Source organism: Protopterus annectens, chromosome 2.part1 (genome assembly GCF_019279795.1).
Source record: "Protopterus annectens isolate FY-2018-M chromosome 2.part1, PAN1.0, whole genome shotgun sequence".
NCBI classification, from domain to species: domain Eukaryota; kingdom Metazoa; phylum Chordata; order Ceratodontiformes; family Protopteridae; genus Protopterus; species Protopterus annectens.
In genome coordinates, this window is record NC_056729.1 from 1,143,164,970 (window position 1) to 1,143,191,031 (window position 26,062).

Genomic DNA, 26,062 nt, shown 5'->3' on the forward strand with positions numbered 1-26,062 from the left:
GTCTGTCCACCACCCGGGACTCTGTTGGACAGGTGGACAGTAGGACTTTCCTCCGCAAGGTCCTTTTTAGTGGCCGCCACCACCACCATAGCACCTACTGGCAACCCTCTAGACCAGTGGAGATGCTGCTCTGGTGGGAAAAGCATCTTGTCTGGTCTCCGGGGAATGGCTTCAATAGAATCAGGGTTCTTCCACGCATGCTGCACGACGAGCTGGACTAACTCGTCGGCAGATGGGGTCACTCAAGAAGTAGGAGGTCGAGAGCGGAAAGCCTGCAGGAAGACGGACTCCTCCGAGGAAGGGTTAGAGGGCTTTCAGCCACCCCTCTGTTTCAATATTTCCAGGATGTCTCCAAAGGAGACAGTCAAGGAGTGCCCGTAGGGACCCTTCCCCATCACCGTACTCCATATCCTCTGCGAGATACTCCTCCGGAGAGTCAAGGTGTTTCCTCTTACACGCCTTCTTTCGAGGGGGTTCTTCAGTGGGGATGCCTGAAGACTCAGAATGAAAAATACCCTGAACTGGGGTTTCCTGAGGCTTGTGCTCTCGGTGTCCTGGGGAGGTGGCCTGCAGTAGCTGTAGCTCAGAGGGAGCAGGGGGAAGATCTGACGTAGGAGGAGCGCTTCCAGAAGCAAGCACCCTCTCCATCACCCAGAAAGCAGGCCCACCTGAAGAGGAATGGGAGCCCAGAACAGAATAGGACAATCTTGGAAACGGGGTCACACCCCACTCCATCAGACCCGCTCCCGGGGATGGAGCCTCGAGCAAGATCGGGGCAAGCGTTGCTCCCGGATCAGAGGACAGAACCCATAAAAATCTTGGAACCGTGCTCAGAACCGAGGGTTTCACTCCAACCATAAGACTGAGGAAGGGACGGTTCCGATGGAACCGAAACACAAAAGAGTGGCCTCGAAGCCTCAGTGAGGGTCACTGTTGGCGCCGAGGAATGGATTCCCTCCAAGGACGTCGGAGCTATGGGCCTCGGAACCGACGGATCCGAGGGAGGAGTATAAGTGTGAGTCCTGGGAGCAGTAGACCCAAACCCCGAAGCAGGATAAGTCTTAAGAATGTTTGCTATCCCACTGGCTGTCAACAGCTGGTCCAGTAGGTGCACATCGAATTCAGAAAGACACCTAGTGGATCTTGCAGACACTCCCAAAGGGGAGTCAGGCCGGTCCAGAAAAGGGCTACAAGTCTGGCCTAAGAACGGGTCCAATGAAGGGGAGCACTGGGTCAGTGGTGTTTGAGTTGTCTGAGCAGAGGACTCTAACTTGGAAACAGGCAATAGAGGAATCAACTGTGATGTCAGCACTAAAACAGAATGTAGTGAAATTAAATGGATTTTAGAATTACAAAGTGACAGAGGGAAAGGTTTAAATGACTATATCCCTTGAAGACCACTGCTTAGGTCAAGTGACCTTAAGAGGTAGACATGAAACTGTATATCTAAGCAGCATTTTATGCCTGTTTTATTAGATTTGAAGAAGCACTTGGATAGGATTGAAAGTGCTCGTTTTTTTCTTGGATGTTCTTAACATTTTTTATGCTGATGGACATGAAAAGTTCCGAAAGAAATTCTAGGCCTTATGGAAGTGGTGCTGAGAAAGGGTCTAGACCGTTAATTGAAAGCCCAGATGGAAAAACGTTTCCATTTGCTCTTCTAAGCCTTTTGTAGAATTCCTTTGAGATGACAATATGAATCGTACTACTATAGAAGTAAGCCTGGCATCTCTGGCAGTTGTTAGTTTTAGGGTATGTAGATCTGGTAGAGTCATCCTGGCGGGATATATGAGGAGATCTGGGAAGGAATCTAGCATTCATGGTGTGAGAACTAAGGAGGACAAAGAAAGGGGAACCACACCTGTTGGGGCCAGAAGGGGGCATCGAGGATTACTTTGTTCTTGCAGTCCATTACTGTCGCCCGTCTGGTCAGGATAAAAAACAGACAAACATAAAATAGTTATGTAAAATCTTACCATAACCATAGATGTCCCTTCCCTTCCATGTTGCAGTATTCTTAGTGTGGGATTCCCTGCCTCAGGCGAACCAAACGTCAGCTTCTATACAAAAGCTTAAGCCTGGCTGCTGTAGGTGTGTGGGATGTCACAAGTAAGGCCATAAACCAGGGACCTCAGATGTGATGTCTGCACGCACAGACCTCAGAACTTAAATGCCCAGTGGGGCAGTCCAATACAGAGTAACAAGTGATGTCAACAAAAGGTGCAAAGTGCCATATGGTGGCTAGTCTGACCCAAGTCTAGCGGAGAGCCTCAGAGTGCCCTTTAGACAGGCCAATAGAATTGAGGATAGGTGGGTGGGAAGGAATACTGCAACATGGAAGAGAAGGACATCTATGGTTATGGTAACATTTGACACAACTATTCTATGTCCTTCTATTCTTTTACTGCAGTATTGTTAGTGTGGGAGTGTACCACAACTTAAGAGGGAAAGGTGGAGGTAGAGGTAGCAGATTCCACAAAGCCCTACAGGGTTCTAGAAAACCCTGCCTGGGCTCTGGAGATGTGGTCCAATTTGTAATGTCCGGTGAAAAGTGTGTATGGTAGACCAAGTGGCTGCTTCCAGGATGGAGGCTGTGTCTAGGCCTTTGAGGAAGGCTTTGGAGGTTGCCACAGCTCTGGTAGAATGAGCTCTTACTCCCTGGGATAGATTCTTGCCATGGTGGGAGTAGCAGAAGCAAATAGTTTTTCTAATCCAACAGGAAATGGTTTGTATGGAGACTGCTTGCCCAGGGCCCTGGGGTGGAAGGATACAAAAAGAGTTGGTTTGATTTTCTGATGGACTTAGTTTTGTCTAAATAAAACCTTAGTTGTCTGTGCACATCCAGGGAATGGAGTATCCTCTCACTGTCGTTGGTTGGAGAGGGGAAGAAGGTGGGCAGGTGAATGGATTGGTTTAGAGATGGTCTGTTGACTACTTTAGGCATGAAGGAAGGGTTAGTACGGAGGGTCACCCTATCCTTGTGGAAGGTAATGTAAGGAGAGCAGGCCATTAAGGCTTCTAACTCTGACACCCTTCTAGTTGAGGTAAGTGCCACTAGCAGTACAGTCTTCCATGTGCACATTTGCAGCATTGCAGCACTAGCTGGTTCAAAAGGGGGCAATGTTAGGTTTTCCAGAATGAAGTTTAGGTCCTGGGGGGGGTTTCTAGGTGGTCTGATGTGTAAGACCCCTTTTAAGAATAATTTACATCTAGCCTGGCTAGTAAAGGGGGGGCAAGGTCCCAAATTTATAATGTTATTCGGCAGAGAAAGTGGGCCTTGGTCCCTCCCTGTTTGTTGAGATAACACATGACTGTGGTGGTGGTGTGAAGATTTGAAGGGGTCCTGGTTGCAGGACAGGGAGAAAGGCTTTCAGCATCAGAACTGCGGTCATTTCCCTTACATTGATAAGTTTCTTTTGGAGGGTAGGATGCCAGGTCTCCTGTACCATGAAGCCTTTCATGGTAGCCCCCCAACCTAGGTCTGATGCATCTGTATGCATGTGCTGCGTTGGGGTGGGTGGTTGTAGTGGAAGGCCCAGGTTCAGTAGTATTTGCTGAATCCACCACCTTAGTTCTGCTTTGAGACAGGGCAGGAGTGTAATTTTGCACTTGAGGGTATTGGTGTTGTGATCACACATTTTTTTTTAGGTACCACTGCAGTTTTCGCATGAGCATTCTGGCTAAAGGCAGCATAGGGATGCAGTCTGCCATTAGCCCCAAGACTTGCAAGAATTGTCTTGCAGATATCTGTTGAACCTGTAATAGGTTTTGGAAGTGCATAGAAAGTGAAAGAACTTTGTCCTGAGGGAGGAAATCCGCATTAGGTCTGTTCTGATCCTGCAGGCCAGAAAGACTTTGTCCTGCTGGGGGGTTAAAGATGATTTTTGGATGTTGAGGTTGAATCCCAGGCTTTGAAGCAGGGGAGTGGTGAACCTCGGATGGTTTTGAAGGGTGTCCTCTGTTTCTGCTAGAATGAGGATGTCGTCTAGGTAAGAGTAGATTTTGACTCCCTTGGTTCTGCAGAAGGCTACAGCTGGGGCTAGGCATTTTGTAAATACCCTGGGTGCAGTAGATAAACCAAATGGCAAGGCTGTAAATTGAAAGTGAGAGCAGGGCCCAGTGAAACGCAGGAATTCTCTGGGGGAGGGTTTTATGGGAATATGGAGGTATGCTTTCTTTACATCTAGTGTGGCCATAAAGGCCTGGGCTGGCAGTAGTGGGAGAAGAATTTGAAGGGATAGCATTCTGAATGAAGGAACCTTTAGGAAGAGGTTTAGAAAAGGCAGATCTAGTATTGGTCTCCAAGGCCCATCTTTTTTGGGGACCAAAAATAGTTTTGAGTAAAAGCCTTTTCCTTCCTATCCTGGAGGGACAGGTTCTATAGTTCAAGTTCAGAAGGTCTTGTAGTATCTGAGGAATGAGATGCAGCTGATTTTTTGGGGGAAGGGAATGCCCCTTGGTGGGGTTTTTCCTTCCAATAAAGTAAATATCCATTTTGTACTATAGCCAGCACCCAGTGGTCTGATGTGATGGATTTCCAAATGGGGAGGCGGGCTGACAATGAGAGGTGAGGAAGGCAGTCACGCATTGTTGGGTCCACTTCTATCATGAAAAGGCAGTCTGAGTGGGTTGTGAGGCAACCGGTCTGGAGATTATCTGCCTCCTGGTACCTCTCCTATGCCTCAAAGAGGAAGGGGTAGCAGAGGAGGGGGTCCTCCTGACAAAGGTGGTCTTAGCCGGGTATTTCCTGTAATATTTAGGAATAGGGGACACTAGCAGGTGTTTGATGTCTTGAAACTCTTTACTTTTCTCCTGCAGGTTTTTGAAAAGGTCTGCACACTGTTTACCAAACAGGAGGTTGTGGTCTAGTGGAGCGTCTAGGATTTTAGACTTGAAATCTTCTGGTAGGGGTTGGAGGTGTAGCCAAGAGTATCTGCGGAGTACTGACGCAGAAACAGCGAACCGTGCTGAAGCCTCTGCTGCATCATAACTGCATCTAATAGAATGTCTGGGTACCTGAGAAGTCATGGACAGTTTTGATGCTATCCCAGTTTTGGCAGGGTAGTCAGGGGTGGATGACAGGAGAGTAGAGGCTTATGATACTAGGTAGAAGACATATTTTATCATATGGGTTTGATAGTTGATAGCTCTGAAGAATACGGGAGAAGAGGTATAAACCTTCTTTCCTATCCTGTCCATGTTTTTGCTATCTTTGTCAGTAGGCAGAAGAGATGCTGATTGCTTGTCAGGGGATACAGCAATCAAAGCAGGGTCTGCCAAGGGTGGTTTTACCGGAAATTTTTGTTCATCTGTAACTTTATAGAACCGGTCAGATCTCTTAGGGGCAGGTGGTTGTGAGTCTGGGTTCTTTGATGCCGAGGTGAATGCATCAAGGTAGGCAGGAATGACAGGTGGGATGGCTGAAGGTGAGGGAGATTCCATTTGGAGTAACTCAAAGTATCTCTTTTGAGTTTGTCATTTGGGAAGTGTTCTGGTTTGCCTTGGGTAGTGTCTCATTTAAAGTATTCTTTCATCTTTGTGATGGTCTCCTCAAAGGTGATATCCTCTGGTGGAGAGTCCCCTTCTATGGATTCCTCATCTGGGGAATAATATTCAAGTAGAGAGTCAATTTGAGATGCACAGGTGATTGATTCATCCGAAGATAAATAGTAAGGTTCCTGTCCTTCTTCCCCTTCATGAGTGGTAGGAAGAGGGAGGGAAGCGGCTGAGGCAGACCCTAGGGCTGAGCACTGGAATGGTGGAGGGGAAAGAGGCCATGGGTCTAAGGGCCATGAAGGTCTGCATCAAGGAGGTGCAGAAGGATTGCCAGTCTGGAACTCCTTCAGACGGTGGAGTCTGGTGTTTTGTTTCATTTTCAAAGGCGTGGTCTTAGGGGAAGGCCTGGATTGAAGGGCCTGGGAAGTGGTAAGAGCTTCAGGCAATGGGTCAGTCGTCCAATGATATCTGGTTCCCCCTCGACACTGGTAGGGACTGACATTAGAGCTAACTCCATTGACGTGCTGGCCGTTACTTCCAAAGTGGCTTCCTTGAGGGGAGCAGTTGAAGCAGACGGTTCTATCGGATGTCCCTCAACTCCTAGATCGGAAGCTGGCAGGACGTTCAATTGCAAAGAAGCAGAGGAAGTAGGCCTGGAAATCTTGCCCTTTTTCTGTTGAAGTTCTATCGGAACAGCCAATTCGGGATCCATCCTAAGAGCTAGTTTTTTGAGTTGCTGGTTTTCTAAATATAGCTCAAGGGCAACCAGACAGCTTCAGAGGGTCTTGGACACAAATAATTGACAAATCGGGCAAGTGGTGGGGGATCATGCTCTCGGCCTAAGCAGAAAACGCAGCAGTCGTGCATATCCTTATGCGGAATCTGGTGCCTGCATCGGCATTTACCCTTCTTAGCTGACATTAGCTAATGGTAAAGTACAGCAAACCAAGCTCAAGCAAAATAAAGGCAAAATCCCCAATGGGGTACTTGGCTTTAGACATCTTCCAAGTAAAGGAACGAAGCGATTGATGTGACAGTCGACTGCGGCTGAAAAGTTCTGAGGTCTGTGCAAGCAGATGTCACATTTATGGTCCCTGGTTTATGGCCCTACATTTGAAGTCTCGCGCGCCTACAGCAGCCAGGCTTAAACTTTTGTATAGGAGCAGACGTTCAGGTCACCTGAGGAGGGGAATCCCACATTAAGAATACTGCAACATAGGAATAAAAGGACATCTGTGGGTTCTGTTCAAGCAGCTTTATATTATGTACAAACACATCAGGATTGAGGCTTAGTAACTTTAACTTAGATAAACTTATAAACAAACTGACTATCTCGCACATACATGCTCACTCTGGCTGCACTCTCAAAATGGCACTGAAGCTAGCACGTTGCTTGCTATTTATATGCACGTGCTATCCCTGGAAATGCTTCTTAAAGGTACAACACACACATTCTAAATACTTCCTCTTTGAGAAACGAGTCATTCATTACTGACGACACTGATTGACATACAACTGATACAAAATTCCCTGACATGTAATTATACAGAACTAAATACATAGGCAATTCTGTCCAGGTTGCTGTGCATTTCACACTAGGTCTGGAAATACGACCAAATCGTGTGACATAGAAATTAGAATTAGATATGCAATTGGGACTGTCCTGCTGAATGTTCAACTCTGGGGACATCAGGAACATAGTCAGGAATGGAAGTAGGAGTTAAGACACATTCTGCAACAGGAACATAAGTCTGGATTGTTCTGAGATCAGAGTCTGTATCACATGAACAATGATGTGATATCCGTTCCGATACAGGAAGAAAATGTTTTGCAATTTCTCCTGTACTCCACACCCTCAAATTCCAGAAAGTAGGTTCTCAACTCGGCACTTATACCTGTTATTTGACCAATACAGTCGAAATCTATCGCTGTTGTAAACTCACTGTCTCTCCCTCTTTCAATGGATGAAGAAATCTGCTTGATTTATCATAGGACTTTGATTGCTCTGTTATTTTTAGCTTTAGGCCTCAACAAACTGGAACTGATAGGCAAGGTTGTTCTGGTTTGCCTAGATAGAAGTGTCTGAGGAGGTGAGCCAAGTATATCGTCACAGGGTATGTTTCTGAGATTGAGCAAATTCAAAAAGACACTGGTACTGTCACACTGACTTCTATAGTAATTGTTTTGCGCTCTGTATGACACGTTCAGCTAGTCCCACTGACTGTAGGTATTCAGGATTACTAGTAATATGTACAAAGTCCCATTCTTTTGGGAATTTCTGAAACAACTGACTAGTAAATCGGGTACCACGGTCAGAGACAAGCTTCTGTGGACTCTCATGGACTGAGAAATAACGTTTCAATTTGGTAATAACAGCAGTGGACGTTTGATTTACTACCTAACCTAGCTCAAACCAGTTCAAATAAGAGTCTACCAACACTAACTTAAGTGATGCTGACTGTTCCACTCTAATATGTCAGTGGCTACTGTTGACCAAGGTAGTTCAGGAACTTCACTTGGCTGACGTGGTTCTCTTTGCAAATGCGTTTAGTACTATTGCATATTGAACAAGAAGAATGTACATCAATGTCTTAGAAGAGAAGGCCAAAATACTAGCCTTCTCACTCTTCTTTTGGTAGATTCAGAACCCGGGTGACCACAATGCAAAATCTGGATATAGTCACGTTGTAAGTAGGAACAATTTTAGGACCTTTGAAAATAATGCCATCTTCCATAAACATCTCATCTTTATAAGGAAAGTAAGGTTGCAATTCAGGCAGTACACTAGATTGCTTTGACGGCCATCCAACTTTGATGAAGTGGTTCAGCTTTTGCAAAACTGGATTAATCTTTGTATGATCTCTCAGCTCAAGTCTCGTGGTAGAAATATCATGCACCTCCATGACATTGAAGTCAAAATTCTCTGCATCAAGCTGTTTTGCTGTATTTCTGGCGATCTGAATAAGGTATCAGCCAGTTTGCCTTTTGTATAAACTATTTTGAAGTTCTACTTTTGCAGTTTAAGCATCATTCTTTGTAATCTTGCTGGAGATGAATGCATAGGCTTCTTTAAAATAGTGACAAGAGGTTGATGAGCACTTTCAATTTGAATAGCTCGACCATAAATATAATCATGAAGCCTCGAACAAGCAAACAATTGCCAAAAGTTCTTTTTCAGTTTGAGCATATTGCATTTCAGTTTGTGTAAGAGTTCTAGATGCATAGGCTACAGGACTGCCTCTTGAAGAATAACTGTGCCAAGACCAAATTTTGAAGCATCACAGGAAACAATTACTGGTTTATTGACATCATAGTATCTTAATGTAGGTGGGGTGGCAATTTTCTGCTTAAGGTTTTTAAATGCTTTCTGGTGCTGTTCTAACCAAGACCATGCAACATTTTTGAGCGTAAGCTCTCTCAAAGGTGCTCTCAACTCACCAAAGTCTGGTATAAATTTGCCCAAGTACCTGACTATACCAAGAAAACGTTGCAGAGCTTGAACACTAGCTGGTGTTGGTAGCTTAAAAATGACTGCTTGCTTGGACAGGGTCTGGTCATAAGCCAGTCCTAGTAAATAAAATGACCTACATATTTAACTTCTGGTAGTCTGAATTTTGCACTTCAGAGGATTGAGCTTCAAGTTCACTTCACATGCCCCATCTAGAACTTTGCCTCACCACTGCCTCCGACCAATAAATCTACTATTATGGCACATCGGTAACCTGAAAAAATTTGCTCCATTGCACAATGAAAGACTTCAGTTGCAGAATGGCATCCTGAGGAATCTTTATCTTCCAAACAGGGTACTGAATGTAGTCAGTAGTGAAAATTTGCAATCAAGCATCAGTTGCCAAAATGAACGCACTGCATCCAACACAGAAAAAAACAGTGGCATTCGGTATTATGGCTGCAACTTTGACTGTAGTCACAATATGATGAGGTCTCTAATGCTTTGTTCAAATCTCTTGGGTCAAAGCATATTCTGATTTTGTCTGAGCCATTTTTGTGAGTTGTTACCATGGACGACACCCATTCAGTAGGTTCTTTAACTGGACAAATTACAACTTTATGCACCATTTTATCAACTGAGCTTTAACTTTGGCCTGCATAGCTATCAACTCTTCTTGTTGGTCTAACCACTCGACTGACCTCCGGGTCTAACGTCATATAATACACAACTGGAAGCTTGCCTAGACTGTCAAAAACATCAGCATATTCTGAGAAAACAGCATCACTGAAGCTGAAACATGCTTGTATGATGGACTTTTTTGGTAAAGGAAAGCAGATTCATTCTCAAACGGTTTCTAAGACCTAATAATGACTGCACATGTCTTCATTTATGTAGAATAGTAAGCTGTAACTGTTCCCAGCCAAATAACATGAAAGCACTACTGAGTCATCGGTTTGAATTTCTTCACAAGTTTCGCACAACTGGCCACATTAAGTTGCTCACCAGCTCTCACTTTAGCAAATGTGTCTGCTGATATAACATTACAGTTTGAACCAGTGTCCATTTTGAGCTCGGAGGGTTTACCATGATCAGGACAGTACAAAACGTTTCATTCTTTGGTAATAATTCTACAACATTAACCTTAACCTTTGCACCAATTTCTGATACACCATCTACATAGAAAGTAGAGCTGCAGCTTTCTATTTGATCAACTTGCTTTTTTTTAGGTGACCCTTCTTTACAACTAAATGAGGTTTACTTGATTTGCAACACTTTTGAAAATTGTTCCATTTTTTACACTTCTGGCATTGCTGACCAAATGCAAAGCACATTTCTCTTTTAGACTCATGGCTGACACCACATTTGCGAGTTAATAACATTTCACCTCGGTTTCACTGACTCACCCTTGTACTGCACTAAGCATGCTCTTTTGACTGAACTAGTCTTAGAACTTGCTGGAAGACTCTGGGCCCTCCCTGGAAGTCCTGCAGGGGCTGCAGCTACCATGTGCTTAGGCCTGTAGCTGCTATGTGCTTAGGCTTGTTTCTGCTAGCCACATGTTGTATGCAGTCTACATTTGCTCTGAAGACCATTGAAACCATGCACTTGTCACTTGCAAGCATACTTGTGTGCCTCTCTGTAACTTCATAGATTTGACAAATCTCAATAGCTTTACTCAGAATTAAATCACTGTCATGAAGCAAAATCTTTCTCACTGCAGCACTATTTACACCACACACAAGCCTGTCCTTCATTAACTCATCCTTTACATAAACAAACCTGCATGTTTTAGCTTTGTTTCTCAGATTAGTAATATAAGCTGCAAATGTTTCTCCTGACTTTTGATCCCTTGTGAAAAACAAATGCCTCTCTAATGTAACATTTGTCTGGGGGTTCCACATTTCTCTGAATTTGCGTTTTAAACACTCTGGGTCCTCCCCTGATTCAGCCTGTACAACAATATGACAGTTTTCCCCCTCTCCTTCATATACTGCTGCTGCATACACAAATGAACGCTCTCTTTCAATGGCCTCTGACTCAGCTAAGCTACGCAAAATGAATGCCCTGGTGCATGCATCTTTATCAGAATAAGTTGCTTGCATGGAAATATCATACTCTTGCTCAAATATTCTCCAATTCTCTGCAATATTCTGATCAAATACAAGTGGACCTGGTCTGCGAAATGCCTCTGCCATATTAACACACATCATTGAAGGCTTTTGCAATTATGCACGAACACACACATATATACACATATGCCAGAAATTTATGCCAGTACTTGTAACTATGCCAAACAGCACAATACGCCTCTGAATAACTGAACTCTCCGAAAACCTTGTGAAATAAGTCTCTGTGGCACAAGAAGACTCTTGAAATCACTGTACTTTGACAAATCACCTCTTATCAGTGCAAGAAACATTTCAAAATAACTGCACTGGGCAAATAAACTGGGCAGAAGAAGCTCAGAGTAAGAAATATTTTGAAGTAACTGCACTTTGCGAATAAACAGTACACAGCACACTGAAATTCTTCCAAAATGGCTGTACTTTACGAAATAATTCTTCAAAGTCCAAGAAACACTCGGTAATGGTGGCCCTTTGCAAAAAGACCCACCCAACACAAGAAACTTTTTGAAATGGCTCTATTTTGACTGAACTTCAAAAAACAGTTGCACTTTGTACATAATAAATTCCTTGGAATAATTGCACAGTAAAACAAACACTGTAAGCACTTTTACATAGTTTGTGATACTTCAAATAACTCTAGTTATGCCCTAAATAGCTTCAATGAAAAATTGTAGTTTATGCCAAAATATAGTAATTTGCCAAAAAACATTTTAACTAATTGTAAATATTTTACCTCCTGTTGTAGCTATATTATACGTATTGTATTGATTTTTTGTACACTGGAGCTCTTCTCCCCGGGCCACCACTGAAAATGCTTTTCTTCAGCCCAGTTGACCTTCCCGGTAAACAAATGTCAATAAATAAATACATAAATAACATACAGTCACCTTGATTTATGCTTAATGTGCCCTTTTTTATATTCGTTTTGCCTATGTAATCTCTTTTCATGCTCATTATACTTTTCTTGTGCTAGTTTTACTCTAAACATGCTAATTTTACTTCAAACATGCTTGTTTTGCAAATCTGAAGTAATTCTGAACCCCTTATGAGCTTTTCTGATAACCGGTTTATCAAATATCTTAATTTTAAACATTTTGTTTAATTAAAAAAACTTTTTGTGCCTTTCGTTTGCTTAATAATGAGTTCTGTGCCCTTGTAATGCTCTGTTTTAAGTTGTTCGTGCAAGTTTTCATTGCCTTTAAAGCATTTCTGGCCCTTTTTGCTCTCGGTTCACTTAGTCTGCCTTTACTATTAACTCAGCACCTCGTAACTCTGAAAAGTAGTCTCTGGAATCCTGGTTCTGACACAAAGTCGTTCGTCTGGTCAAGATAATACAGGCCAACATCTGCGGGTTCTGTTCCAGCAGCTTTATTATGTACAAAAACATCAGGATTGAAGCTTAGTAACTTTAACTTAGGCAAACTTATAAACAAACTCGACTATCTCACACAAACATGCTCACTCTCTGGCTGCACTCTTAAAATAGCACTGAAACTAGCACGTGCTGTCCTTGGAAATGCTTCCTAAAGGTACAACACACACTCTACAATTACTTTCTGTATGCATCTGGAGATAAGGGGAATGATCATGAAGGGATTCACATCTAGATCAGGGGAGGTCATCGTGCCTCTTTACTCATCCCTCATCAGGCCCATAATTGAGTACAATGCCCCTTTTGGGATGTACCTTACCAGACACCTGCAGCAACTGGAAAAACCCCAAAAGTACCTCACCAAGAGGATCAAAGGGCTCAAACAGATGCCATATGCTGCCCGGTTAAAGAAACTCCAGCTGTACAAAGTGGCATACCGTCTGCTCAGAGGCGATCTGTGCCCGACGTATAAAGCCATGTCCAACCCGGAATTAATGGACAAGCTGCACCTCAGAAAATCCAAATCCCATCGAGCTACGCGCTAGAGAGAGTTGAACCTCAGCACTGAAATAAATAGGACATGCTGGAGGGATAGATTCATAACCCAGAGGCTTCCTTCACTCTGGAATAAAATCCCAGTCCAGGTTAGGCAGAGTCCCTCATTGACTCTCTTCAAGAGGAATCTTGATGAGTGGATGGGAAATCGTAGGTTTACCCCGGGTATCACTTCTGTGTCACTGTTAGACAGAGGCACAGTATACTAACCTCGAAAAAGGGCATAGCAAAATTAATTTAAAATGGGTGGCGAAAGCCAAACACACTCTGGCTAGGCTTATAAATGCCCTAGGGCAGATAGGTTCATAGGTTCATACTAGGCTATGAAGGAAAAGGCTTAAAGGAGAATTGGAGGCCAAGGATGGATTAGAGCATCTCTCAGTGACTGACCTTGTGGAGGGATAAGGGCAAAGTAACTTCTGCCATTGTTGTTAAGATGAGAAGCAGAAAGGCTGCAGCATGGTTAAGCTCCAGTGGCTGAAGAGCTTTATTGCCACTGACACATTGAAAGAACTCGTGAGGCAGTAATATCATTGTGCTCAGCTTGCCTACTAGGATGTTGAAAGTCCCAGATATATGCATTGTTACTAGAAAGTGGTTAAGACATACCCATTGCCAGACTTTCAGGCTTCTTGACAAAGATGGTATGATCTAGTTCCACCTTGTTTGTTGATGTAATAAACTACTGATATGTTGTCTGAATGTATGACAATCACATCCTTCAGTAGATGGTCCTGAAGTGTCTGCAACTAAAGGAGGACAGTTCTTAACTCCAAGACACTAATGTGAAAGTTGGCCTCTAAAAGTGGACCACGGTCCATGGACTGTCCTCCCTTCAACCCCCCCCCCCAACACAAGAAGGGAGGAGTCCTTGATCACTGTGGCGTTGGGTATCACAGGAGAAAAGTGTCTGCCCAGAATGACTGAGCTAGATATAATCCACCATTGGATATGGTTCTTGCAGATTTGCACAAGTCCAACTTTGTAGTTAAGAGGATGAATTTGCTGGGACTACAGTACAGTTAATGTCCATTGTAGAACTCATGTGATATCTTGCTAAGGGAACCATCACTAAGGAAGAGGACAGTAGACCTAAAAGCCATAATATCAGTTGAGCTTGGAGATGGGGATGATTTATTAACTGAAGAGCAACTGATATGACTGATCAGTGTTGAGGGTAGCTTTCCTATTTGACACACATTGCTCATCTGGTAGCCTATAAATTCTATGGATTGAGTAAAATGCAATTTGCTCTTCTTGGTGTTAATGGATACACCGAGGGCAGACAATACTTCTACCTGGAATTACTTAGGTGTTAGTAATACATCCCAGGAAGGTAGAAGTTAAAAGCCAATCATCCAGATATAGAAATACTTGGATCCCTTAAGCCTGAGAAAGGCAGTCACCGTTGCCATTATCTTGGCGAACACCAATGGGGCTTAGGTGAGACCAAAAGGTAGTGTTCTGAATTGGAAATGATTGGTTCCCATCTGGAAATGGAGAAATCGCTTGGTGGAGAAATAGCTTGGACTGCCTATGGATCTTTAAGTGATAGTAGGCATCCTGAAGATCTATACAGCACATCCAATTGCCCTTTGAGTACAGGCTGAATGGACTGCATTATGACCATCCAAAATGTTGCCTGTTTTACAAACTGATTTAATTTGCAGAGATCCAAAATTGGCCACAGGTCCCGTGTCTTTTTTGGGACTAAAGAACCTTGAGTGGACCCTGGATTCTTAATGGTCTTAGGGGACAAGTTGGGTGACATTTAACAAGCAACTTCTGAACCTCTGTCACTGCACATTCCAACTGATTAGGTGGAATGTTGGCAATCTTTTGCTTTATTCTTTGGGTTTCTAAAAATGGGATTGTATAACCTCTGGAAAAGATCCTGGGCACCCATGAATCTTGAGTTATATTTTGCTAGGTTAGAGGATGCAAGAAGAAGCATCCCCTGTCTTCCTCCACAGTGCAATCACTGGGCAAGTGCTCAGTGACGCTGTAAAGATTTCTCTGTGAATGGACCACAGAAACCTTGATTTTGTGGACAGGCTTCACCTTGGGGTAATGTCCCATGCAACTGCCTTCACCTCTGCCTCTAGGAGGCCTTTCCCCAGAAGTGCCCGGGTAAAAACCCAGATTTTCTGAACTAAATTTTTCTTCTCCCTCTGATTTCTGGAGAAGGATCTCAGAGGGGTTGTAAAATGATTCAAAAGGCAAAGTCTGCTTACTTTCTGGTATGTCCTTGTCCTTCGGTCCAAAGTGGAATCATCCTATGGGGCATTAATGAAAGATGTTCTAAAGCCTTCTGCAAAGTCGCATCCAAGCAAGACAATACATCCTAATGACAAATACTGGCTGCACGTGCAACTCCATCTGCTGCATTAGAAAGCAGTCTCATGGTTACTTTTGAGGTGAATGTTAGAGTAGACAACTGGGACTACACAGTGTTTTGGACATCCACTGGTAAGGTACCCACCAGACAATTTGAAAGTTATTTAATCAAATCTCTCTAGAAATGTGTCAAGTGAGCCATAGAGCTCAGTGCATGAACAGCGAAAGTGAGTGAAGCATAAATCCATTTCCCCAATTTGTCCAAAGCCTTATATTCCCAGTTAGGTGGAATGAACAGAGGAACTCTTCACATACCTATTTTATAGTAGCTGCTGCTACTACCATGGCATCTACAGGGGGACCCTTGCCCCAAAACTTCCCATCATTGGACGCAGCTAAAATTCTCTTTTTTTTTTGTTTTGTTTTTTGGGATGGGCTCTGCCACATCAGGCTTCTTTCATGCTGTTTGAATGATAAGGTCGACTAAAGGGTTAGTAGGTGGGACCGCCCTGGACGTTGAAGGGCTGGACCCAAAGTCTTTGAGAAACATGGACTCATCAAAAGGAGCTTCAGTGGACCATTCCGCACGCCGTTTCATCAATTCTAGGATTTCTCTGAACAAAACATCTTCCGGGGGTGTCTTGAAGAATCTTCTCCCTCATCTAAGTTTTCTTCGATGACGGACTCAGGACACAAGTCAATATGCTTCATCTTACAAGTTGTTTTCCGGTGAATGTGCCTTGGGGCTCCCGAGGGAGACGCATCGCAATCATCTGAGGGACTCTAGCATCAAGTAGTCTCAAAGTCTAATGGAGCCATCTGTTCTGGAGTAAAAGTAGGGTACAGGCTTCAGAGGGAGTATGGATGGACCCAAGCTCAGTGAACGTACCAGATGTCTTGGTTCAGCCAAGGCCTTCTCCATAGCCTCGAAAGCAGACTTGGCCATTACAGCCAAAGAAGAACCAGCCAAATAAGACAGAAGACCTCTAAAATCCAAAGGCTGAAGGCCCACAGGTGGGCATCGTAACTGGGCCGTCGAGTGTTGAAGCCAAGAGTGGCAGCGATGTTTCCAAAAGTCTTCAAGTTGACTCCACAACCACAGCCTTGATACTGACACTCTTGCTCCAGGACGCAGCTGCACCTAAAAGAATAGGAGTCAAGCAAGTGAGACTAGGGGTCGAAAACAAAGTCTCAAGTGCTGCTGACTCTGAAGCTGGTATCATGGGGAGGCTGGACCCCATGTACACTGCCTAGAAGAATGGAGACTGAGAGGGACCCATTCCAGATCCTCTCTCAGGAAATGAGCTGGGAGGACTTCCACTTGAATCTGAATCCTCGAGGACCTCATCGTCACTTGGTAGACTTCATCCTCCAGATCTGGCTGATCTACTAGAAGACTTGCGGAGTTTGAAGCTATTAATGCAGACTTCAAAGGCGCTTTTTGTAAAGTTGACAATGAAGCATAGGCTTCATCGTTGCCAGAGTAAAGGTAGGCTTTGGAAATGGAGTCTGGATCTGAGAAACAGTTGGATCCGACTGTCTGGGTCTATATTCTATGAAAAAAAGTAAAATCTCTATTTATATTTAATTGAACCCTATTTCCCAAAGTTGCACAACATCGAACCATCAAATAATCAATTTCTTTCCAATGGGAAAAGGCCAGATTTAACAGAAAGGCCAACCGACTTCTTTCCCTTGGAAAGAAATTGATGATTTGGCTGTTAAATGTTGTGCGGCTTCGAGTAATAGGGGTCGATCAAACGTAAGTCGATTTTCTCAGATTACATAATATAGACCCGATTGTCTGTGTACCTTTGGTGCCAGACCAGAAATAACTGTGCGGTCGGGAGACCTCTTAGTTTTCTCTAGATGATCTTCACACACTTGCTTTCTCCTTAGTTTACTCTCATTCTCTTTGTATCTGTCCTCTTTATTTTCTTGCTGAAAGGAGGAGAAGAGGAGGATGCCTTAGAGTGCAAGGACATTATAGACCCTGTCTGGCAGGGATGAAGTCCTTTCAATATGAGTTTTTATTTACACCCTTGAAGGGCTCTGGTGTCAAAGGCAGCACAGATGAAACATGAAGACTGTAGGTGAGGACCCAAAGAGGTATGCACAAAGTGTGGGTCATGGAAGGGTATTTTATGCCTGCAGGAAGATCACTTTTTGAAACCTCTGAGGACATCAGAACTAAATACCTACACTGCCTATAAAAGTACTTCTTCACTAGGAAAAAAGCTAAACATACACCAATTCCTACACCCATTAAACAGTTTTCTAAAAGGAGGAGGAAAAAATAATTCACTTATGAACTAAGAAATGAGTTCTCGGTCCATGCATCTAATTTTCACAAGATCTGACTAATTCAGGCCAGAGGGGAATTGTGGACTGGGCAGGAGTCGCATCTCTTGGACCTAAAGCTTTGATGTAAAGTGCCAAGGTCAGATCCAGACACTTCCGACAAACCACATGTTGAATCAGACGGAAAAAAAAGACATCGGCCCATCTGTATTTCTTTAAGGAAATTATTTCATAACATCAAAATAGTGAACCTGCAAAAATATGCATGAAAAGATAAGCATTCTACACATAAAATAAGCTTACAAAAAGCACAATACTGTCCCCAATCACTGCAGCACTAATTCAAAAGCAGCATACAAGTCTAGAGATGCATTTTTTTTTCTGTTTCAATGCATACAAGAATTTCTTTCACCTTAAAGAACACAATTGTATTTACCTCTTAGCACAAGTTGGTGTACTGAAGATCTGATACATATTAGCACCCACAGGTGGTCCTGTAAAACAAGGGCATAAAGATTCTTACAAAACATAATTCACCAATAAGAATGATTAGAACAACAAGCTCCTTAATATCTACTCTTCCACTTCAAGAGAAGGCTTTCACACCTATTAAAAAAAAAAAAGGGGCAACACAAGTTCATCAAAAATGAAAACAAAGGTGGCTTACCATGGAAAGATAATAAATGTACTAGATCAGCAGTGAAAGAAAGAAAGGGGATGACACGGGTAGAAATGTGAATTCATTGTGCATACATATTTTCTGTCAACAAGAGTACACCCTTGTGTGATGAGCATGTAATTTAAAATGCATTAAAATGGCAGCTTTCAATAGATTGCATCCACTTTCTCCGGCCTGCACTCTACTTTACAGCAAAGATTACACTTCAGCAAAAAGTTCAGTTGTGTACACTTACCATAAATGTAGATGTTAGAGTGTATTCACTGTTGCAGTCATTACATTTGGGTTATCTGCTTGCAGGTAGCTCTCAGTCGGCCTGATTAACAAAGTCATGGGTCCCGCATCGGTTGCTGTCCCTTCTTCCATGACGTCAGGGGTATAAAACATGCAGCCGACGCCATTACATCAGTTTTTCTTGCCCCAGATGTCAGGTGCCCCCCTAATGGGAAGCAAACATAAAAGCACAAAGATATACCACCAGCAAAAAAGCAAACACACCAAAAAGGCTTTTAAGCATAGTAAAGGAAAGTAGAGGTAAAGTCAAAAGAAGCTAGGGGGCTGGAGGGAAGGTAGCCAGGACTGCAACAATGAATGCACTCGAACATCTACATTTATGGTAAGTGTACACAGCTGTACTATGTTCATGTTTCACTGTTGCAGTCATTACAATTGGGTAGATTCCCAAAGCTATGGTTGGGGGGAGGAATTTAGATAGCATTAGGGCCCGCTATAAGGCCCTGCAAGACTGCAGTGGCAAAGCCAGCTCTGGATTTAGAGAAAATTGGCAAATGATAATGCTTGGTGAAAGTATGTACAGAACTCCAGGTAGCAGCTTATAGGATGTCCCTGGTAGGGACGCCTCTGAGAAAGGCTGTAGAGGTAGATGCAGCCCTGGTGGAGTGAAGTCTGATCCCCTGGGGGATAGGTTTTCCATGGTGCTTATAGCAGAAATGAATGCAATGGCTTATCCATTTAGAAATGGTTTGCTTTGAAATAGACTTCCCCTCTGCCCCTGCAGCAAATGCTACCAGCAGTTGTTCAGATTTCCTTTGAGGTTTAGTCCTGTCCAAGTAGAATCTAAGTTGTCTGGGCACATCAAAGGAATGCAGTATCCGTTTCCCCTTTATTCTGTGGATTGGGAAAGAAGGTTGGCAAATGAATGGACTGATTAAGAGCCACACTGGATACCACCTTGGGCATGAAGGATGGATTGGTTCTGAGGGACACCCTGTCCGCATGAAAGATGATTAAAGGCTCCACTGCCATAAGGGCCTGTAATTCAGATACCCTTCTAGCTGAAGTGATTGCTAAAAGGAAAGCTGTTTTCCAAGAAAGAAAATTTAAATCTGCAGTAGCAGCTGGCTCGAAAGGAGATAGAGTAAGTTTCTCCAAAACAAAGTTAAGGTCCCAGGCTGGGGTTGGAGCTCTCCTGGGTGGTCTCAAATTTTTAGCCCCTCTGAGGAACTGCTTGAGCAGTGGATGAGAGAAGAGGGGAGGTTCTGTGTTATAATGAGCTGAAATGGCTGAGGCGTGGATATTAATGCAGGAAAAAGACAGGCCCTTGTGAAGCATCTCAGTTATGTATTGTAAAATCTGAGGTAAATTGGGCGCTTCTGTGCTCATCCCTTGAGACTGGTTCCAGGCACAGAATCTTTTACATTTTTCAGCATAAGATTTTCTAGTACTAGGCCTCCTTGCCTCTAAAATGATATCCATCACAAGTTTGCTGAGGGATGGTAAAAGAAGAGATTAAGTAATTAGCCAGGCTGCAAGGTTCAGTGTTGGAAGCAGAGGGTGAAGAATCTGGTTCTCCTGCTAAGACAGCAAGGAAGGAGTCTGAGGCAGGTGCCATGGAGAAAATCGTGACACACTGTGCAAGAGGGGGTACCAGTGCTGGCGCAGCCAGTCTGGAGCAATTAAAATCATCCTTTGTTTGTCCTGTTTAATTTTTAGTAGTACTTTGGAGAGCAGAGGCAGAGGGGGGAAGGCACAGAATAAGGACAGAGCATCCACGTTCCAGGCTTGTTTGTGGGGAGTCCTTGTGCAAAATTTGTCTAAATGGTAGTTCTGGGGAGAGGCAAAAAGGTCTATATCTGGGCTCCCCCATGCTTGTCAACATGTTGAAAATCCCTGGTTCCAGTTTCCACTCGTGTGGGTCCATGAGGTTTCTGCTTAGTCCGTCTGCCAGTGTATTTAATTTTCCTGACAGGAATTGAGCTTGTAGGTGCACTTGGTAGCTCAAGGCTGTGTTCCACAATGCCATGGCTAGTCTGCAGAGGGGGTAAGAATGTGCACACCCTGCTTCTTTTATGTACCACATAACAGTGGTGTTGTCAGTCTCTATCATTAGTTGTCCTGGAAGAATGTGGTCCTTGAAGGCTGTCAGAGCATTCTGTACAGCTAACATTTCTTTTTGATTGATATGCAAGTGCATTTCACTTGGGTTCCATTTGCCCTGAATGCACTTCCCTGCCAGGTGAGCCCCCCCATGCATAGTCTGATGCATCTCTTGTTAGGGTTTGGGCGGCAGGGGGTGGTGTGAAAGATAGTCCCTTGTTTTGGTGGCAGGCCTCTGCCCACCAAAGGAACTCTAGGCATAGGCAAGGTATGACAGGAATCATTATTTCTAGGTCTTAAGAATGTTGACACCATAGGCTTTTTAAATACCACTGTAGTTTCCTCATATGCAGTCTTGCATATGGAATTAGAAGAATGCAGGAGGCCATGAACCCCAAGGCTTGCAGTATTTGTCTTGCAGATAGCAGGGTTTTTGTGGCCACTTGTTTGAAGTAGGTTGTCAAATGAATTTGCTTTTCTGGCGTGAGGCAAGTCACCTGGGAAGTTGTACTCAAGCTTGCTCCCAGGAATATAATTTGTTGACAGAGTACCAGGTATGATTTTTTCATTTATGGTGCACCTCAGACAAGTTAGAAACCTTTTTACAAAGGCCAGATGATTCAAAAGTATGTCCTAACTTTCTGCCTGAATTAGACAATCGTCCAGGTATGGGTATATTTGAATATTTCTTTGCCTGCAAAATGCAATAACTGGAGCTAGGCACTTTGTGAATACCCTGGGCGCAGTAGATAAGCCAAAGGCTAGTGCAGAGAACTGATAGTACGTGTAGCCTGCTTTGAAGCTTAGGTATCTTCTGCAAGATTCCCTGATTGGGATGTGCAGGTATGCTTCTTTTAAATCTAGTGTTGCCAACCAGGCATCTTTGCCTAGCATAGGAAGTAATTGAAGAGTCAGCATCTTGAATTTTGGAATCTTCAAAAGGGTGTTTAGAGTACACAGGTCCAGGATAGGATGCCATGAATTGTCTTTTCTGGGTACCAGGAAAAGTCTCTAGTAGAAACCTTGTCCTTTTTCCTCTTTTGGCACCAGTTGAATAGGGTTCCGGCGTGTAGATCGCGAGACAGTTGCCGGCGAGCTACAATGCCGAAACAAGAAGGCCGTGGCACCGCTAGATCGTAGAGCGGTGCGGCCGAAATACAGACCAGCCATCGGAACCCACGTCGGTAGAAAAAGAGACATATAGCGACAACCCCTAAAGCAGCTACGCTGCAAAAGTAAACAAGTCACAAGCGCGTAGTGCACACACACGGCAACCGATATATACATAGTACAGCATTCAAGCACAAATATCCCACACATACACAGTACACAAGCACATACACAACAATATAAACAGTAAGAACTCACCAGTAGATCAGCTGAACACCAGACAAACCCGAACAGTAAACAGCCACAGTACACCAGAACTATAATCCACACCAAGTCAAAAGCGCGTAATTCAAACACACGGCAAATGATTTATAAATAATATAGCATTCAAGCACAAATAACCCACACGTACACAGTATACAAGTAAGACACAACAGTACAATCAGTAGGAACTTACCAGTAGATCAGCTGGACTCCAGACAAACCCGACCAGTAAACAGCCACAGTAGACCAGAAATATAATCCACACTAGCAGCAGCTGCAGCAGTGTCTTTCTACATGCGCATTAACATTCAGTATGTCCCTGTCTATTCAAAGCACCTTTACAGATCGGATCTAGTAACCCTTGTACTGCAAATGGAATAGCACACACATGAAATGGAGTGCAACAGAAGGAGAAGTTTCAGACGTCATACCCCTTAGAAAGCACATGCTACTGTAGGAGCATGTAGGGTAACAACTACCAAACTATGCACAGCACTTTACACAGAATGTGCCAGTGGTTAACAGTATTGGGAATATGTCCATTCCAAGTCTCAGACATAGTGATGTATAGCCATAAGTGCAACACACAGCATCTGTTCAAGTACGGCCCCCCTAGTACAATGGCAAGTGGGAACTGTGAACGAAGAAACACTTCCAGAAAGGAGTGTCAACCCCCACACCTAGTCTAGAGCAGCAGGTGTGTTTAGTACGTTCTGGAAAACCCATCCGGTGTCTCCTGGAGCTGGTGTACAAAGGTATGTAGGCCCGGGCAGGCAAAGAAGGGTGCAACATTGAGCAACTTCCCTATGTAACCTCTGTCACTGAAACTGAGACAGGGCCCCACACCCTGATTGGCTAGCAGCTACAACTGGGAGTTAAAAGGGACATGTACACCACATGTAGTAACTGTGTTTAAATCAGGACAGGTATATGCTTACCACAGTATATACATTTGTTAGCCCCATGGCTGTCTAAACTGCATATAGTGACTCCATAGCATGACAGACCGTTAGACCAAGGAATTGTACTGACAACTGCACAGTGAGCTGTTGCAGGCAGCACTATAACACAGGGCCCAACACAGGGCGGTGTAAAGCAAGTATTGTTACATCTAATAGTGAATTGTAGCAGTGACATCTGTGCATTCGGTTCCCAACTATACATGCTGTGATGGATAATGAGAGGCCATCTACAAGTGGTGTTACCATGATGGAAGCTATGTACAGGTATAGCCCTGGTCAGCTTGGCAACAAATACAGCACAGTGCCCAGCCAACGGGGCAAACCAATGCTGGTAGTGGAGGGATACCTCTACCATTTGGAGCGTGAACTACCACCCAAACGGTATTGGGCATGTATTGAGCGGAGACTACAGGCCTGTAGAGGTCGTGCCATCACTGTACGTCAGGAAGAGGGCGAGGAACTGCTGAAATCACTGCCTCACCAGCACGGGCCAGATGCAACAATAGCCCAGGTTGCTACATTGCGAGCAGAACTGCGGCAGAGGGCAGTAACTGGCACTGAGTTGCCAAGTTCGGTGATGCAGAGTGTCCTAGGCACAGCAGATGAGAATGTACTTCAGGAGATGCCTTGCCGTGCCACATTGCGTCGTAGCATAACCAGGGTACGTCAGAGGGCACGGGCATCCATGACCACACCTCCAGTAACACTTGCAGATATTGATGTCAGCCACTATCCACTCCGTAGTGGCAGCTTTATCCTCCGTAGGAGATCCAATATGGATGGGACTGATTCCTTGGTTCTACTTACAACAGCACAGAACCTAATTGATCTGTGTAGAGCTGAAATCATTCTTGGAGATGGCACCTTCCCTACACGGGCTGATATACGTCGTCAGCTGTATACATTACATGGCTGTATTGGGACCCACACCTCAACAAGGATTGTCCCCCTAGTGTACTGTCTCATGACAAGGAAGTCAGAGTCTGCATACTACAGTATGTGGGAGATACTGAAGAGTATGACTGCAGAACAGGACTGTACCCTGGCTCCACAGTATATACTGACTGATTTCGAGAAGGCAGCAATCCGTGCCAGCCGTAAGGCATTCCCAAAGAGTATTCTGAAAGGGTGCCTTTTCCACTTTGCACAGATCATTTGGCGCCAGATCCAGCATAACCACCTTGTAGCCCTCTATGGTACGGACACCGCATTCTCTATTGCCATACGTAAGCTAATTGCATTGGCATTCCTACCAGTTGAAGATGTTGTCCCTGCATTTGCGGATATTGTGGCTACGTTACCTGAATGTGGACAGCCTATTGGAGTATTCCTGGATCATCATTATGTGCGAGGCCGACCACGCAAATATGCATCCCGCTGCTCTTCACAGCAACGTCTACCATCATCCTATCCTCTACAGTTCTGGAATGTGATGCGACCGGCATGGATTTCCCACGGACTAATAACCAGGTAGAGGCATGGCATCATCGGCTCAAAGTGTTACTGGGACGACCTACTGTGCAGCTATGTGATCTTTTGACTGTCCTGCAACAGGAACAGAACTTAACAGATACCCGATGAGAATCTCTGTTGCGGGGGATATGCCTGTGACACCACGTAGGAAGGCAATTGTTATAAGGGAGCGTCATCTAAAACACATCTTGCAACATAAGTGTGACTATAGTGATGTGCAGGATTTTCTCCGTGCTGTGGCACATTTCTATAAGTTATGATTATGTCATGGTTTAGTATGCACCAAGCACTTCCCACATCACTTTACATTTTTCGTTAATAAAGGCTTTGCCCACAGCACACAGCTTTCACTCTACCACTTTGATGCCCACTTGGCATCCTATTCTAGGCACATGTTACAGTGTTAGTTGCACACGGTGGTTTCTAGGGGGTGTAGAGTGTAGATCACATAGGGGGTTTGTATCTCACACCTGTACCTGTGGTTAGGGTGCAGGGGGTTACTGTATTTTCACAGGGAATTGTCTGCAGGCATTTGTCACTGCAGCTAAACTGCCATACTGCCATCTGTCCACATCCAGTTGTCTCACAGTGGGTTGTCGCACCGCCTAGGTGCCTGAACCCAGTTGAATAGCCCCCATGCTTAAGAGAGAAAGTACTTGTTTTTGGGCCTCTGCCCACTGATTTGGGGGTAGGTCCGGCCACCCACTTGGTGTTGGCAACGTATGGAAGTGAAATCTGTATTCCTGGGGCACTATATTTAAAACCCATTTGTCCTGGGTAATGAGTTCCCAATTCTTTGTATGAAGAGCAATCATTCCCCCCAAAGGGGCAGTCAGTTAAGTGCTTGGAAATTTTAGAAGGAAGTCATTGAGACACTTTACCAGAGGGGGGAGTCTTATTATTCCCAGACTTGGAAGGGGAGGCCCCCCACTGCTTAGTTCTGAGAGTCCCCTGGGACTAAAACCTGGGGTTATTGCTGTGTCTGGGTTTGGCTTGAGAAGACCTGGAAGGGGCTAGAAAGGAATAGTTCTTAGAGGGCCAGTGCCTACTAAATCTAGGAGGCTGAACTTGTAAAAAAAAATTTTTAACAGTTTGCATAGATTTAGCTTTATCTTCCATCTTTTTAAGACCTTCCTCAGCCTTGTTGCCAAACAGGCGGTCCTGATTTAAAGGAGCATCCAACAATTTAGTTTAACATGATCAGGCAAAAATTGCTCCTTAAGCCAAGCATGCCTTCTGAGCACAGACCCAGTAACAGCAGCCCTGCAACAGGCCTCTAATGAATCAAAACCACATTGCAAAGTATGTTTTCCAACTTGTTCGGCAGAATGCATTAAATCCTGTAATTCTTTATTTTCCACACAGTCAGGAATCAACATCATTTTCTGTTTAAGCAGTCCAATAACATGTTGCTGATATTTCAACGTATGAAACTGGCAGTTTAAAGCCCTAAAGGCCAAGGTAGCAGAAGTGTAAACCTTCTTACCCCATCTATCCAGCACCCTGGAGTCTCTATCAGAAGGGGTAGGATTTTTTGCAGTAGACACCTTAATGCCCTTGGGCCCCTGTGAAATAGTCTCTGGATCTGCAATAGGATTT

At 44.1% G+C, this 26,062-nt stretch overlaps 1 protein-coding gene across 2 annotated transcripts in view; it reads right to left on the bottom strand.

Annotated features, from left to right (window-relative positions):
- The window catches only part of ESCO2 (establishment of sister chromatid cohesion N-acetyltransferase 2), a 769,905-nt gene that overhangs the window by 644,628 nt on the left and 99,215 nt on the right, over positions 1-26,062 (bottom strand). For both annotated transcript variants that reach the window (XM_044062679.1, XM_044062678.1), the window contains exon 2: positions 18,075-18,132. In XM_044062679.1, coding sequence (XP_043918614.1) covers positions 18,075-18,112 — 38 coding nt within the window. In that variant the 5' untranslated portion in view covers positions 18,113-18,132. The remainder of the gene's footprint in view (positions 1-18,074; positions 18,133-26,062) is intronic.